Below are 17,457 nucleotides of genomic sequence, written 5' to 3' on the forward strand. Positions count from 1 at the left end.
GCAGCCACAACAGGGTCCAGAGAGATTCTAGAGATATCAAGATGGTAGCTGCAGCTCAGTTACCTCTCCCCCAATTCCTCTTCTGAACGCAGGGGTCTAACAGTAGAATTACATAACTGCTTTCAGGAGAGAAGTAATCTCTTTTTCAGATTCTCCTTTAACCATTTAAGAATGAAAATCTTCAAGTTATTTCCTTAAGAGCTACCAGAATGTTACAGTTCGTAAACTGCAGTTCATTTTATTCAGTAGAATAATATTGGGGGAAAAGGCTAAAAAGCACCATCATTGTGATTGAAGGCATAACTTCCAAGATTGCACTTCCATTTTAAAAAATACTAAGAGACAAATCATGGATCTTTATTATAATGTTTAATCTGGCTGTTTGTCTGAGATGTTCAGTTACACGTGACCTGAACATTTGTCCCACATAGCAGAAGCCTTACTTATAACATTAAAGAAAAAACTAAATAGTATTGATCCAAATACTATTTGGATGCGTTGTCCCTCAAGTGGGTTTTAATTAAAATATGTGAGGATCTAAAGCTGATGGCTGAAAGGATTAACTGTAGATAGCACAGCCATGGGTATCGTACTTCTCTCTTGGTGTGTCTCTCTCTTACTCTTGCTAAACAGTTTGACCATCAGTGGCATGATATATAGATGGATCTGTTTTCAGGTTCACTGAACAAAACCACTGAGGCAAGCATAAAAGGAAAACAAACACATCACCTACAGTTTGCAGCTGAAAGTTCTTTCTCTGTATCACTGTAACATGAATGTAACTTGGCTTTCCAGAAAACAAAGAACAACCTCTTGGATGATACCCTTGTTAGACCACTAAAATATCACAAACACTAAAATATTACAGAATATCACATTTTTGTTCTCTAGGATTCTAGAGAAGTTCCAAAAATCATTATAGCCAGCTGTTGACCAGACTCTACTGTTTAAAGTAAGGTCCCAAATGGAATCTGCAACCTTGTAAAATCATCTTGAGGTAATAGGTTTTGTGCTTCACCTCCAGCAATGTAGCATGGTAGAGAAAGAGCTGTCAGTCACTCAATACTTTTTCCATGGCATTTTATCGAAGCACACAGCCCCTGTATGGCTGGGGAACTGAAAAATGAGGAAACCCATCTTGGCCAAATTTGAGAAAAAAATCTAGTTTAGACACTAGGCAAGACACAGCCAGTTGCAGCCAAATTAAGAATATTACCCAATGGCTAGTGGAAGATGTAATCCTCTGTTTGGTTCAGTCCTTCTTGGATGAGTGTAAACCTCCTTATTGTAGATAATTGGTTGTTCAGAGCATCCTCCATAGTTGAAGAAAAAAGCCACCATAGCTTTGAAAGTTTGTGGTGCTGTTCATAGCTCCTGGCCATTTTAGAAAATTATTAATGGAGTCTAGATGTTTTTAACTGTATTTTGTTGCTGTTTCCTAGATTACAGACTCACATACGTTGGTGTAGATGAAAATCTGGATGGGGTAGTAGAAGTGCAGCCTATCTTCTCTTCACACCATTGACTGGCAGCTGTCACATACACATGCTGGCCATCTTCTAAGTTCTCATAGATTGATTCTGTAGTCGGTTTGGACTGAGTAATGCCTTGATGCTGAGAAGACGGCCCGTCTTCATCATAGTGGCGCTGGAATTGGATGGGCCGCAACCGCCACTTGTAAAAGGCAAAGATAGCCATGGTGATAAGTATGAAAAGCATAATGCTCACGCCAATTCCCAGGGCTAACTTGTTGTGCTGAGACGAAAAGGGAGCACCGGTATGCCCTGATGTGCATTGCTGAGCTGTTGGGGCCACACATTCTACAAGGTTCTCATTCTGGGGAATAATGCACACTTTGTAAGTAGTCTGTGGCTGGAGATGGTGTAGTTCAATCTCTGTTAATCCTCCAATCACTCTCAGTCTGTGCTGGTCCACAGAGGACTTGCACCATACTTCAAATTGGTTATGATCTCCTGAAGAAGACCAGCTCACCAGTAGGGCAGTGCTACCCTTTGTCCTTGTGCTGATGTTAATAATATCATGAGAGAGGCAAGGGTCATGTTGTTCTACTGTGCGATGGTTACTGTGGGTTGTTTGACCTGTGGCAGCGTTATTGCGAGTAGTAGATTTGATGGTGGAGGTTATCCTGCTGGTAGTGAAATTAGTGAAAACAGTAACCGGAAGTGATGTAGCAGCTTGTGACAAGGATCCTACAGTAGGTAGTGTAGAGGCCATCAATATATTTGCAGAGGAGCTGCTTATGTCAGATTTGGTTTGATAAGGGGGACAAGTCAGTTTCTGTAACTGGGAAAAAAAGAGAAAAACATGAGAGAAATCGCTTTTCAAGGTCATGTGTTATGATCTGGCTTGCCATTTTCTCACTAAATTTAATTTTTAAAGGAAGATTTTTGTTTTAGAGAAGAATTATTATATAATAACCAAATGCAGCATCTTGGATTCCCCTCAATTACAGAACTTTACAGATTAATAAGAAAGTTCCCATGAGTTTAGAGTCCAACTTTTAAAGAAAACTAAAAAGGGTGAGGATAGACAATTGGGACTCTGGGTAGATATTTGTGGGTTTTTTTGGAATTTTCTGTGCCAAGTGGTTTTGTGTCGTGAAGCATTATAAAAATCTGTAAAACTTTTCCCCCAACGATTGCTGTGCGATAAATGCACGAAAGCAATTATTCCTTTTCAGTTCTGGGTAAAAAATTACTATCTCTGAGCTTTAAACTTATTACTAGACTCCTCCATCACAGAATAATTCAAGGAGAGTGTCAGTTCTGTATCTATCCCATAAAATAAACACTTCAGTACAAATAGGATAAAATATTGAGTTCATTAGAAGGAAGATGGGTGTAGATGTAGTTAACATAACAAAAGAAGAAGGGATGCAATACTGAACAGTTGAATGAAAATCATAGAATTATGTTGGGGGCCTATAAGGCCAATGGTCCAACCCCCTGCTCAATGCAGGAATCGAAATCAAAACAGATCTGACAGATGGTTGTCCAACTTTTTCTTGAATGTGGACTGAAGTTAAAAAGTAAAAGCTGATTGTTCCAGATTGCATTTAGTTTTTCTGGGGTAGAGTCTTCATACATCTACTGACTTTTATTATGAAGCAGATTCTCGATATTTTCCGCAAGAGGAAAATGTGGGACTTTATTAGGGTAAGAGTTTTCAAGTATATTTTGCATACTGTTACCATATACATAAAGGCAACTTCAGATGATCTGTAGCTACCGATGTAGCTCTATCATCTGTGCTGGGGGTGGGGAAGGATCATCAATATGCATGGAGAAAAAGTGCTCAAAGTTAAAGTTACCAACATATAAGATTTGTAAGTGTGCTTTGGAATGCAGTAAAATCACTGGTTATAAGTTTTGCATTGTAATTACCTCATTTTGAAACAAAAAAAGATGAGCTTAAAAATGGTAGCCCTCAAACATCTGCAAATATAATGGGAGCTTGACTATGAAAAAAAATATTTGCTTTCTGGAGGAAGACATCACCATTAGTAGTTAACAGTGTTTAAAATCAAATGTTCACAATATTTGATTAGGGCGTTTCAAAAGGCTATCCCAGCTGGTTGTTCTAAATATAAATTAGTTTATGTTTCTAAAATAATTTCCGTCATTCCTTGGGTAAGGAGACCTACAAAATGGTCAGGCAGTTATGGTGCAGAGCAAATAAAAATCTAGATGCAGGTTTGTGAGATGTATTCAGAGAAGACAGAATAAGGTTAGACTTGAGAAAGTGCATGTGTCAGTATTATACAGTACCTATGTAGTATTAACTGGGCCAGTGCATCACAGGATGAAATACCGTTTCCCCAAAAATAAGACCTAACCTTAAAAAAAGCCCTAGTATGATTTTTCAGGATGCTTGTAATATATGCTCCACCCAAAAATAAGCCCTAGTTAAGTGAAACCCTGCCCTCCACCATTGTGCAGCAACCAGAAGAAAATGACATGACTGTATTTGAATAAATGTAGGTTGTTGTATATGAAAAAAACATCCCCTGAAATGCGTTTTTTTGGAGTAAAAAAATAATATAAGACCCTGTCTTATTTTGGGGGCAACACAGTAGGAATGTTCATTTGAATCCATGTTGGGGCAATAAGGAGCATGTTAGCTTATAAAGAATGTTTTGCCACAACTCCAATGGCACTAGGTCGGATTACAGGAACAAAATAATCTGTGTGCTTATTAGCCTATGTTCGTGTCAAAGTGGTCTTAGTGAACAGTTACAGGCACAAACTATGAACACAGCACTATTCACTCCTTTAAAACTTTTTTTAATAGAGACTAATATGCCCAGAGAGACAAATGCATAATTTAGTAAACAAGTAGGCATTACACTGCCAGAAAATTGCACAGGTTAGTGGGAAATGTGCTAAAAGAAACTAGGAACCAATGGAGTGGGTGAGCATGGAAGTTATAAGCCCAGATCACAGCTTGGTTTTAGAATGGGAAACATCTGCATGAGTTTACTTGGTGGCCCCTGTGTAGGTCATGCATTCCGAATGACAGAATTGGGTGTGTCATTAACAATGCATTCCTACTTTAGTCTATTGAAAACATCATTAAAAATAAACTTCCCACATCTTGAAACATGTGAATGTTGCTCTCCAAACTGCAATGTCCTTGTCATTGCCATCAGGGGAGGGGAATAACTTTTAATAATTTATTCCTTCCACACGATGTTGGTTAGTTCAGAACATGCACATCGTTTTAAAATCAATAGGAGTGTTTTTCACACCAGCTAATTGACTAAAGGAGGTTTCAGAATAGTTATTTATAACAGATTTCTGAGTCCTCTTGGCTTGAATCAGACTGCTGGTTACCTCTATATTCACTAGTTGTTGTCCCTGAAGGGCATCTGGGGAACGGCATTCCACTGGACTACGATCCTTTTTCATCACCTTCTTCTGCCAGGTACGAAGCCAGATCAGGTTGCAATCACAGTGCCACTTGTTCCCGGTCAGATGCAAAGTAGAGAGATACTTGAGAGATGAAAGGGAAGGCAGTGTTTCCAAACTATTGTTCCTGAGGCTCAAAACCTCAAGTCTGCGGAGCCTTTTAAAAGTTGAGCTGGTGATGTTCTTCTCCAGAAGCAGATTTTCTAAGAACAGCTGCCGTAAGGAGCTGAGCTTCCTCCCAGAAGAGAGAGAGGTCAGATCCCTGATTGGGTTGCCACTGAGGTGAAGGCTGGAGAGTGTAACAGAGTTACAGATGGCATATGGCACACTCTTCAGCCTGTTCCAGTCAAGGTACAGTGTGCGCAAGCTCCCTGGAAGAGCTCGGGTGGAAATGTTGGAGATGAGGTTGGAGCTGAGATGAAGTTGGCGCAGCTGCTGGAGACCATTAAGGCACCTGTCTGAAAGTTCAACCAGCAGGTTGTGGCTTAAGTCTAGGACACTCAGCCTTTTCAAAGAGGAAAATGCATCTAGAAGAGAAAAATTAGAACTACATCAGTTCCATAGACAATTATTGCCACCTGTTCTCCGCCTGCCCCCCCAAAAAAATAAATACTTTTCCTTGTCCTGTATTTCTGTATATTTGATTGTGCACAAGTTTGGCTTGATTTTTTTAAAACCCACAGATCTCAGGATTATAGGAAGTTTGCTTAACTCTGCCGAGCAGAGAGAGTTTTTTTGCTGCTGCTACTACTGTATTATGGTTTATTTTATATGAAATCTTCAGATAAATACAAAATGGTAATATTATAAACTTTGTTTATAACAGAACATTTAATGCTATCAGTTTGAAGAAGGAATACCCGCCATTTCCCCCGCTTCTTCTCCATCAAGGGAATAATGGAGATCTCTGTTTTGCTGTTTCATTCCATTAAGTTGCTTCTAACTTATAATAATAGGATTTTTGAGGTATGTGAAATGCTCAAGGCGTGGTTGACCACTGCCATCACCACTCCCCCACCTGTGCGTTTCCTTTGCCAAGCAGAGATTTTAACCCAGGTGTCCTCAGTCTCAGTCCAACACTCTATCCACTTACGGTGCAATAGCTTTACTTTTGTTGTCATGGGGGATACAAAAAGGCAACCAGAATAGGTTTGTCTGGGCTGTTCACCAATTATATAATTATATAATTATATAATTAAAATGCTATGAATACAGGTGGAGCATAATGTCATCCATTCCTTATTCAGCTACGTATTCCTTTCTGTTTAACTTACAAGTAAATACTGAAGCCTTATGTATTATGCTTTGTGTTTGTTTGTTTATTTCATTTATATTTGTCCCACATGCCTCATTCTGAGCACATCCTTTTCATATTGTACAAACCATGAGATAAGGAGCGAAGAGAGGTCTTATGCAAGAAAATCCATTGGTGGGAAACCACCAATCTAGTCATACCTGGTGAAAGAGAAGTGATACGGTTGCGCTGCAGATGCAGGAAGACTAGACTGGTCAGGTTTTCAAAGGCCCCTGCTGGAATCTCTTCAAGGAGGTTATTGTCCAGATAGAGATGGTACAAATTATTCACCCCTTGAAAGGTTCCCAGCTCAATTAGGTGCACGCGGCTGCTTCCAAGGTAAAGTGTAGTGAGGTCTGGCAAACTGGGGAAAGAGGCTGCAGGCAGGCTGTCAAACCAATTGAACTGCAGGTCCAGCTCCACCGTGGCATGCGGGAAGCCAGCAGGAAGAGAAGAGAGGCTGGCATTGGAGCACCGAACAAACCACACCGTGAAAGAGCAGCTGCAACCAGGGGGGCATTCGGAACAATCCGAGACCTCTGGGTGCTCCATCAGCAGAGTCCAGAGAAGCAACAACAGCCTGCAGACCATAAGACATCCCTGAGCCATAATTTCCTGTGCTGTAATGTCAAAACAGAAGGGAAAAGAGTTTAGTGCATTTGATATATTAGCAGGAAGTGACCTGGTGGTTCTGATCAGCTAAGGTCTTCTCTTGATAGATAATTTGAGAAGGCTATGCAACATTTATGCACACCAAACTTCTCCTCCACACATGTATTTTGTTCCATGGAATACCAGGATCTGCCACTACTTGGAGTGCTTCAGCAAAAATGTATGAATATTCCCTGATGTAGGAAAGGGAGGGACTACATGTAAAATGTCCTAGCTTCCATTTCCAGTATTTAATTCAAAGATTTTCATATACAGTATTGAGTCCAAGACAATTCACTGCAAAATACACTAAACCATGATATGTAGAACTTTAAAGATCAAAACTTACATCTTGCATTGGCTTAGACATTGGTTACTAACTAGCCAAGGTCATACCACATCGGTCCCTGAGTTCCATTTCAGTTCCGTACCGGGATGGTTTGAACAACAGAGTAAGTGCAGTATTTTGTAGTGTTGGTTTTGAAATTCAGAAACATGCTTTTGTTTGTCCAATTGGGCCTTGATAATGTCAGCAGAATAAATGGCCATGTTATTAACTCTGGAATAGGTTAAGGATTTGACTGTGTTATTATTTTGCCTGCAAGCGGGATATCTGCAAGCGGGATCTGAAGGCCTTAGGAATGGACCTCAACACATGGGAAACCTTGATATCTGAGCATTCATAGTAGCATAATATCAGTAGTCACTGTGGCAGAGCTGTGACTGTCTCCTTTTCCTCAGAGTTTGGAGGCATTACCTTTTGTGGCAGAGACCAACAGAAGCCCCTGGGTTCTGGGAGCTGCAGTGCAAAACAATAGCTTTTCCAAAGCTTTTCCTCCCTCTCCCCCATAGCTGACATCCTTTCCAATTCCCTCGTACCACAGCCATTTCCTGTGTATGCTGTTGGGAACCTAATATACTTTCTTCAATGAAGTCCTTCCTAAAGCCTTGTTTAGATGTCAAACACTTAAAAGAGTTTGTGCAGCAGATGAAGTGTATAACAAAAGTTTATTCCATGTTGGCCAACATTTTGTTGGATGGGTTCTACTTGCACAGTGGGAATTGTGTAATTCTCAGAAGCAGATTGCTGGTGATTCCTTTTTCAATTGTGGGGTGCACATGGCTTTGTCCAATTACATATGAGCTTTGTGCACCATGAAATTTTTTTAAAAGGAAGTCTTTGATCAGCTGCAATCTGCCAGTGACAATGTTAAAGCTGCACAACAGGATTTGGGCCCTTGCCTTTGAGAGTCTTTAAGGCAGCCTTGGGCCTCCAGATGTTCTTAGACTACATCTCCGAGAAGCCTTTACCACCACCTCTGCTGGCCAGGATTTCTGGGAGTTGAAGTCCAAGAACATCTGGAGGCCCAAGGTTGGGGACCACTTCTTTAAGGTACCACAACGTTTTAAGGGTGTTTTCTTTTCCTTTTTTTTGCTGCAGCCAATGGAAACACAGCTACCTCTCTGGAAGTAAAGTGAACACAGGTAGTAGAGAAGCAGGACTTCCTCCTTTTGTTCAAAATGGAAAACATATAGCTAAAAATATACTGATTCAGCAATCTGAGCAGCAGGAAACACAACAGATCCTCTTGCTTCTCATTTTCCTCCTCCTATTGATCTCTGAGGAGTTCCTGCTCTAAAGTTATATCTACTTTGTTATGACAGCGGGAGAAGACACTGCTGTTTTCTGCACACAGATGAAATCCATATGGCCAAGAAAGATTAGAAACAGTGGGATGAGGCCTTTTTTTAAAATGTCTATTGCTCACAGAAGTAGAGCGCTTTGTAGAAAACTGCTCTGACACTGGATATCCAACTCATATGTATTATTATGTGGCTGTCAGTAATAAAAACACTCATATAAATCCACAAATGAGAGGGTGAGAAAGCAGGCAGGCCACTGCTCTGATTAATATATCGCTTTGGTGTGACTCGGATCCTTCTGATTTGTTTCATTTGCAGTGTTACAAAACTGAACAGTAGGGATACAAATCTGTCTTATATTTCATAGAATCTAATTCGGCCACAACTCTTCCAGACATTAGAACTCAGTCCTTCAAAACCTAATAGTTATATATTAGCCCATAGACATTTAGTATTGATTTGTTACCTCCCCTATTGCCAGGATGCAACCAACATATTGAGACTATATTGTTAACAATACAATTGTTATCCAACTGTCATTTTCTGTATCCTATTTAACTCTGATCCTTCCCCATGCACTTATAGGATGGCCAGAATTCTGTTATGTATGCACACCACTATAAATCAAATGACATAAGCTGGTGTGGCAAATTACTACTAAGAGCCTCGTGGCGCAGTGGTTAAACTGCTGTACTGCAGCCAAAACTGTGCTCACGACCCAGGGTTCAATCCCAGGTAGCCAGCTCAAGGTTGACTCAGCCTTCTATCCTTCCGAGGTTGGTAAAATTAGTATCCAGCTTGCTGGGGGGGGGCAATGTGTAGCCTGCATAATTAACTTGTAAACCACCCATAGAGTGCTTATGGGGCGGTATATAAGCAGCATGCTTTTCTTTGCTTTTACTAGTTAAGAAGTTGAGGTTTCTATTCCTTGTTGTGAACCAAGTCATGCTGGTGGTGCAGGATGAGGAGTACAAGCCTGGACTTTTTGACTAGCGACAATTATCTGCTGCAAATTATGCTGTCTTGCTTAGGCTGGTATAAATAAATACAAAAAAAATCTGTGGCCTAAATATTATACTGCATGGTTCTGGAGAAATGCATTATAATCCATTAAACTTCTTACTAAAATGAATGTGTTATGTTTTTAAAGTGTTGCAGTATTTTGTGTTTCTTATAAATGAATAACATGACACAATGTATTTCTTAGCAGATTTGTTTGTAACATGTAAACTTTTGAGTTAAAAGTGGTAGTGGCCATTCAAGGTTGAACAAATAAGCGTACAACTAGGTTTAACCTAGTGCTGTATTAACACTCACTTTGATGTAGAAACAGTACTGTACCTTACTTCCATTTAATTCATCCCCTCCAACCACCGTCCTGCGTTTTACAGTAACAGAGGATAGAGTGCCCAGCTTTGAATGATCTAAACTTTGAAAGGAAAAAAATTGTAACACTATGGGGCATTTCTACCAATTAAACCCTCTTAGCATCATTGACAATTCTGGGTTTGGTTTGAGACTGAAACCCGACCTTAAGCGCACGTTACATACACATACTAGAAGGTAAATCCCATTAAATGCAGCAGGGGCTTGCTTCCAACTTGAACATGTTTCATGTTTAAGGCTGCTTCATTCCAATGCAAGCACTTCAAGAAATACAATTAATGACCTCTGATTAGTAGAACAGAAGTTATAGCAATCACACATTGGTAGTTTAAAGTGCTGCTGATATCTTACAATTAACATTGATTGTCCTTGGACTTCAGGAAATTTTGCTTCAAAGAGGTAACTGCCTTCAATGGGATTGCATGGGCTATGGCCAAGATCTAGTAGCATAGTTTTGTATTCAGCACCATTGCAGTTGGGCGTGTGCATAGGGGGAGATGGGCTGCAGAAGGGAAGATAAAAATCGCTGAGTCTGGCAGAAGCACTAGAATTCAGAGGAAATACACCATTAGATTCCTTGCCTGTATGATTTACGATAGATTAAAGCTACCTGGAGCTGCACAGTAGATAGATTCTCCCCGAAAAGCAGAAAATATAACAGTACTTGGCCTCAGACAAAAGTGATTAAAAAATTAAACATTTAGAATGCTATAAAGTGCATAACATAGAGTACTAATATCCAATAGGCACTACAGAGCACACACTTCTAGGAAAGACATCCAGTGCATACATTCATGCAATTAGATGTCAGTTTCAGAAGAATTTTAAATGCAGTCCCACTTTCTGTGAAGAAAATCACTTTGCAGTAGTAGCAAAACATTGTGCTTTTGAGTAGCTGGGAAATGTGTGACATGACATCCCTGCAACAATGCAAAGACTTTAACAAGTAAGGACTGAACCTGCTGCTGCAAGCACAACATGGAAATCTGAAAGGATCCCTCAATTCAGTAAGAGAATTTTGCACCCAGCTGGGACCTGCAGCCTCACACTTGACTCTGGATCGTTCCCCCCTTCTCTTTTTGCCATGTTGCTTTGCTGACAAAAACATCTGCTGCCATAAGCTTGGCAAATAACCCCAGACCCACTTGATTGTTAGAGTCGTTGGAGAACAAATCCTTTTGCTACAGAAAAATAAGACACAAACCCCTAAGTTTTGCTTGTTCTAATTTTCTCCTCCCTCCCTCAACCTCATTGCTTATTTGTTTTTTAATTCTTGAGCATAATCCATGTGAGCCATGGAGCTCCCTTACCTGGATAGCTGCTTTGTGTAAACCCAATACTGGAGCTGCTCTTACAGTAGAGAGCCAAACGGCTGAGTTCTTATCTTGCTTTCCTTTCATACCCTTCCCTTCAGCCACATGGTGTAAAGGAAACAGGACTGAGGCACAAGTCTTTCCTTCTATTGTTTCTGGTGAAATTGGTTAGTCAGGTGGACTTGGGTAGGGAAAAAAGGAGGGCATACCACACATCCACCCCTCATAGATTGCACATGCATTTCAAAGCAGCTGGTGCCACTCTAACTGCACCAAAAATGAGAACATTTGAACTCGGGAGAAACATGCTATAGAATCAGAACATCCTTCTGCATTTATTTTATTTTTCATTAATGGAGATGTCAAATCTTTGATACAGAATCCAGCATTTTATGTGTGTGCTAGCATAGTAAATTACACTGGAGCAAGGCTTCCTGAATCAATGGGGATTTATTGAGTCAACTGCTCCATTAATCCAAATAGTCCTACTCTGTGATTGACTATGCTAAAGTAAGCTGTAGTTAGAGTAGGCCCATTTGAATCAATGGAAAATATGGAGGAGTTAACTCACCAAACTGCTATTGATTCAATAGGACCACTCTAGTGTCATTTACTGTGTTGAGTAAGAGGATCAGGGACATTATTTGTGTCAGCCCTGGTGCCAGCATGTTCTCAAATTCTTTTGGACTCTTCTTCAGGCCAGATAAAGATGTTAAAGACGGGGTAAAAAACAGGAAAGCCCCCCCCCCCACTTGCCAGCGTAGCTATCTTCACCAACTGCAATGTTTATATGTTCCATTTCTTGTTTTATGGTTTCCAGTTTATCTTGATTCATATTTCTCACATTCCATGTTCCAGCTGGAATTTTTCTTTTATTTCTGTGCACATCAGGCATACCTTCTGCTTTAATCTAGTTCCGGTCATCACATTCGAGGAAGCGGTTTCATCTCTAGATTGGTGTCTGTAAGGGACTGGATGAAGGTGAACATACTGAAAGGTGTGTCAATGGTCAGAACAAGGAATAAGAGTACAGCCTTTGCTGGATGGGGTGATACTCTCTCAGAAAACACAGGCGCAAAAGCTTGGGGGTACTCTTCATCTCTGAGTTTGGTTGCCCAGATTTCAGTGGTAGCCAGGAGTGCCTTGGCACTTTGAATTTTGCCTGATTTGGTTGCAAAGCCTAACATAACTCTAACTCTTCCAGAACTACAACTCTGACGACGCCCTCTTGGGGCGCTTCTACTAAACAGACAAGAAAACAGAATCTCAACTTCACCCTTAATTAGATTAAGGCTGGCAAGTCTCAGAAGCAAGGCGGAAAACCTACTTAATTTTTTTACTTCAAGTCTATTTTTCAACACCAGATATTAGCTCTGCCGAAACAGAGCCTCAAAAAATTGGTTACAAACTCATAAATGTTCCTCTCCACGGAAATCTTTAGTAAAAGGCGAAAGATTTATACGATCTGAAGAGAAACCAGAGTATGCCTGAACGCTGTCAGGTGGCGCCACCGGGAAGCGTCCGGCAGCTCTGCAGGTCAGTGTGAGCACAGCACTGGCACGTCAGATTTAAGCCTTTGTGCAAAGAGTAGAAGACCGAACCTGGAATGCAAACCTAATAATAAAAAAGCATTAAATCAACGTGTGAAGTGTTTAAAACTCTTCGACGTGCACTAACTCTGTCGCAATGCATTATGGGTATGCAAATTAGGCAGTGCTCGTCCCTCATTCTAAAGGGCGGAGGCACCACCCCCTCTTCCTCGGTCGGCCGTCCTGTGAGGTCTGCCCTTCGTTCTGACGCTGAGGATGCCGGGAAAAGTTGAACGGGGACGCCTCGTCTCCGACTCCCTTTCGCGCAGCCGGGGGGGGGGGGGGGGAAGGGAATTGATCGAGGGAAAGCCCAGTGGCTGGGATGGACATTTAGTCAAGCAAAAGAAGGGCTGGAAAGCTACTGGGCAACGGTCATGCCTACAAGTAGAAGTTCACAATCGTTTATTATATGTATTTATATAAGCGTGAGTTGCAAGGTCTTCTGATGCTCGAATAAAAATATCACCGCAGGGAGAACAGGGTAGCTCCAAGCAATAAATCTTAGTAAATCCTGGGGATAATTTTTCAGAGGAATATACATTTTAGTTCGTTTTAAAAACCAAAGCCAAAGTCTTGTAGTGCCTTGAAGATTAAACGGATGTATTTAAGTGTGAGTCAATTTCACAGCCATCTCTAGTCAGTTTCATAACGTTATTTGGGGGTTTGTTCTTCCTACTGGTTAGTTTGATAGGGGGACAAGATGGAGTTCCAATGTAACACACTTTATAGTAAATATCAATAGAAAGCCTCAGTGCTGCTCCTAATTCAGAGCAGCCTCATCCTCTTCTTGTTTCATTTTTATTAAGATGCAACTGCTTAGGTTGTAGGTTCTTTTATTTGTCTAGCAGATTTGACTAGGTTTTTAATACTGCAAGTGTTTTCCATTTTTCAGAGTGACTTTTTATTTTTAATACTTTTAATATTTTATTTGTATACTTACTTTATTTTTAATACTTCTATTGCCTCTTTGTACTAATTGTTCTTAGCTTTAAATATTGTATTTGAATGATGTTAACTACTTGTACACTCATTGTTTTCAACTTTAAATACTGTCTTTCAGTGTTGTGAGCCACCTTGGGTCCTTTTCAAGGAGAAAGGTGGGGCAAAAACAAACAAACACTTTTAAGCTTCAGTATCCACCAGCCTCAGCATGACCCTGGTGGGACTGTGAGAGGCGATTTTCAAGCACTAAAGAGTTCCCTCCCCCATTCTGTAGCTCCTAACTTCTTCCCCAGTTTGAAAAGGAGCCTTGGAAGGGGGGGGGGAATTGACTTTTAATGTTCCCGAAATGGTTATGGCACAACTGCAGATGATGACATCATGCAAGGCACAAGCTGTAATTTGCAGAACTGGCTTCCAGCCAATGATAGCCATCTGACACCACTTTAACTATAATGGTTTGTTAACATAGAACATTGAGATTTATAGCTTTTTTGGTGAGGTCAGAATTTTCTGCTTGGAAGCAGTAGTAGCGTATTTCCAGGAAGTGGAATAGAGATTTCTAACAGACCATCTTAACTACCACAGCAAACTACTCATTCCAGGATTCTGTAGGTTGATGGTTATACCAGTGTATCTGCAATACATTATAGCTCTTTGGTACTACTCAAAGTGATGGTTACTAGGCAACATTACTGACTGAAATCAGACTGGAACTAAGCCTTCCATATATGGGATATTTCCAGACAATTTGTTAATGGTGGGATTCCTCCCTCTTGTCATCTGCTTTAATCTCCATGCTCCACATGACTGTTTTGATTGTCTTCTGGCCAGCTAATTATAATTGCAGCTGATATCTCTTTCATTCCTTAATGGAGACATTCCATTCTCCCACCCCACTCCCTCAGCAGATCCAGTGTGAACTGGGGTATAGAAAAAGCCTACTAATATTGTGTTTTTCTGCCAGGTGGGGTTGCAATTAGTCATTCTGTTGCCTTTTGGAGTTGTTTCTATAGTCAGTGTAGAGGTACAATTTGTGTCGTGATACCTGCGGAAAGAGCAGCGCAGAATTGCCACAACAGATGGTTTTCTGGAGGCAAACTGGTATGTTAGACTTGCTTTTATTTTTCAGAGGACTGTGCACCCTGCTGAATGTGAGCCATCTCTCATCCCTGCTTGAAGTTTTATTTAACAAAGAAATAAGACTTCAGAGAGGAGTAGGAGCTGCACCACCTTCAGGAGTGGGTTGGAAAGGTGCACAGGGAAACCTGATCTTGAGAGAAAGGAGGAAACAGTATAGGAGAAATGAAGCTGAGATATAGAGATAAAGATTTATCAGAAAGGCTAGACATGTAACTTTCTAAAAATCACACGCAGGTTACTGAGGGAGGGCTTGCCTGAAGAGAAAGATATTTGCCTGCTTGCAGAAGGACAACAAAGATGGGGCCAATCTGGCCTCCTGCTGGAGGGAATTCCAAAGTCTGTGAGCAATAGCAGAGAAGGCTCTCTGCTGTGTCCCCATCCAACACAGCTGTGAAGATAGTGGGACTAAGAGAAAGGTATCTGCTGATGATTTTAAGACCCAATCCAGCTCATCATGGGAAATAAAATCTTTGAGATAGTTTGGACCCAGGCCATTTAGGACTTCATAGTTAAAACTAGCACTTTGACAGGTGTGTGTGTGTGTTATGTGATCCCTGTAACCAGTCCCAGTCAGCAATTTGGCTGCTGCATTTTGGACCTGCTGAAGGTCCCCAACACTTTCCATTGGCAACCCCACATAGAGCATGTTACAGTAATCCAGCCAGGAAGTCATTAGGACGTGTGCCACAATGGCCAGAGCTGATCTCTCAAGAGATGGACATAGCTGGCATGCTGGTTTTAATTGTGCAAATGCACTCCTAGGCACCACTGAGACCTGGGCATCCAGGCTCAGGGATGAATCCAGGAACACACCCAAGCTGCACACCTGTTTTTTAAATGGGAGTGTAATCCCATTCAGGACAGGCTATATTCCTATTCCTTGATCTGCTTTTCGACTGAACCAAAGGTTCCACAACACTGTTTCAAGATTTAGTGTTGTATTTTCTTCCCTGGGTTCTTGTGCATCTGTGTGCAAATAAATACTGTAGTTACTTATGAAAGTTGGCTCATTGACAGCTTGAATGGAAAAAGTACTGCATGCCGCAATTCAGCCTTCTAATATGGATTTCCTTGTTGCTTTCTCCAGTTTAAGAAAAGCTCAAGCCCAGCTTTAATGTTACAAAGAATCTAATGTTAACCTAAGAATCAACAGCTCTTGACAAATATTTCCCTTTCCACCCACTGCAGTAGCAAGCTGCACAAGTACTAATAGTGTGTGTGTTTGAGAGAGAGAGAGACAGAGAGATCTTTGTGTTCTTAAATTTTACAAAATATTTGCTGAAATTAAGTGCATCCTTCATGTTCTGTCATTCAAAGAAAAGGCACCTGAGAACTGTAGGCATTAAAAATAGTGGGAGTGGGCTGGGAGGAGAGCCACCATGCATAGCAGACCTGGGCAAAGTGCGGTCATCCAGATGTTGCTGAACTGCAAATCCCAACACTCCTCACTATTGGCTGTGTGGGCTAGGATTGCTGGGAGTTGCAGTTCAGCAACATCTGGAGGGTCACATTTTGCCCAGGTCTGATGTATAGAATGGACACTACCACCATCCATTCTATAGTGGATAGAGAATTACCTGACTCTGGTGAAATATTCCCGACTTCTAATGTACTTATTTTCTCATAGGCAGATGCAGTGATAAAAATTACACTCGGAAAAGAAAATTATCTAACACATTTATTTAATTAATTGCATGCATCAAGTCAGTTCTGACTTATGGTGACCCTGTCAAGGGTGTTCTAGGTAGAGAATACTCAGAAGTAGTTACCATCCCCTTCTTCTAGAAGGGAATATTTCAGAAAAAAAATTATCTGAAATATTTATTAATCATACTGTGGTGCTTCTTACACACGTTTGAAAACTAAATCTAGGAAGACATGTTTCATGCCATCAGACAAATCTTTGAAAAGGCTATCTTCACAAAGTAAATGGCCCAAAATACAGAAACGTACACACTTGTGTAAATACTGATACTAACCAAAATAATATAACGTTGAAGCATTCCCCCCCGTTTCCTTCTACCCCCCTTTTTCTTTCTATGTCCCTCTCTTCCCTCTTCCCTGACTCTTTATTCCCATCCCTGTGACAGACATGCTCAACAACACATTTATGTTATGTTTTCATATGATGCTTTGGTCAACTGGTGATCTTGCCAACATAAGACACAGTGATGGCCGCTATCCTGGGTGGTCTTAAAAGACAATTAGGTAAATTCAAGGAGGGCAGGGCTATCAACAGTACTAGTCACAAAGGGTATGTATGCCTGCCCTAGAGGCACTACACCTCTGAAGAGCAGTCACAGGGGAGCATGGGTGGTGTTCATGTTGTGCTTGTAGGCTTGCCTATAGGAAGTCCATTGATAAACACACAGGTGATTATCTTATACTGTTAAATAAAGAGGAAGGTGGCATATTAATCCCTGCACAGAATTAGATATGAGCATTGTGCAATAATTAAAAAGCACACCCACATGGCTCTGTGAAAGAACCCAGAACGGAGTGAATAAAGGTGCTTTTAGAATGACTCTGCCTCCCCCACCCCTTGCCAGCAGGAATGCTGCATGGAAAGC

General features: G+C 40.9%; 1 protein-coding gene and 1 non-coding gene across 2 annotated transcripts; both read right to left on the reverse strand.

Moving 5' to 3' along the window:
* Positions 1–350: 350 nt before the first annotated feature.
* On the reverse strand, positions 351–11,335 carry LOC110076032 (leucine-rich repeat transmembrane protein FLRT2-like). Its single transcript, XM_020787841.3, has 4 exons — positions 11,214–11,335; positions 6,384–6,842; positions 4,854–5,455; positions 351–2,304 (listed from the first exon to the last, which is right to left on the reverse strand). The coding sequence occupies exons 2-4, from the start codon at positions 6,829–6,831 to the stop codon at positions 1,444–1,446; spliced, it is 1,911 nt and encodes a 636-aa protein (XP_020643500.3). The 5' UTR covers positions 6,832–6,842; positions 11,214–11,335; the 3' UTR covers positions 351–1,443.
* Positions 11,336–12,585: 1,250 nt separating this feature from the next.
* LOC140707908 (U5 spliceosomal RNA) lies at positions 12,586–12,701 on the reverse strand. Its single transcript, XR_012088042.2, has one exon. It is a non-coding gene; the product is annotated as a U5 spliceosomal RNA (small nuclear RNA).
* Positions 12,702–17,457: the final 4,756 nt, after the last annotated feature.

Source organism: Pogona vitticeps, chromosome 5 (assembly GCF_051106095.1).
Source record: "Pogona vitticeps strain Pit_001003342236 chromosome 5, PviZW2.1, whole genome shotgun sequence".
NCBI classification, from domain to species: Eukaryota; Metazoa; Chordata; class Lepidosauria; order Squamata; family Agamidae; genus Pogona; species Pogona vitticeps.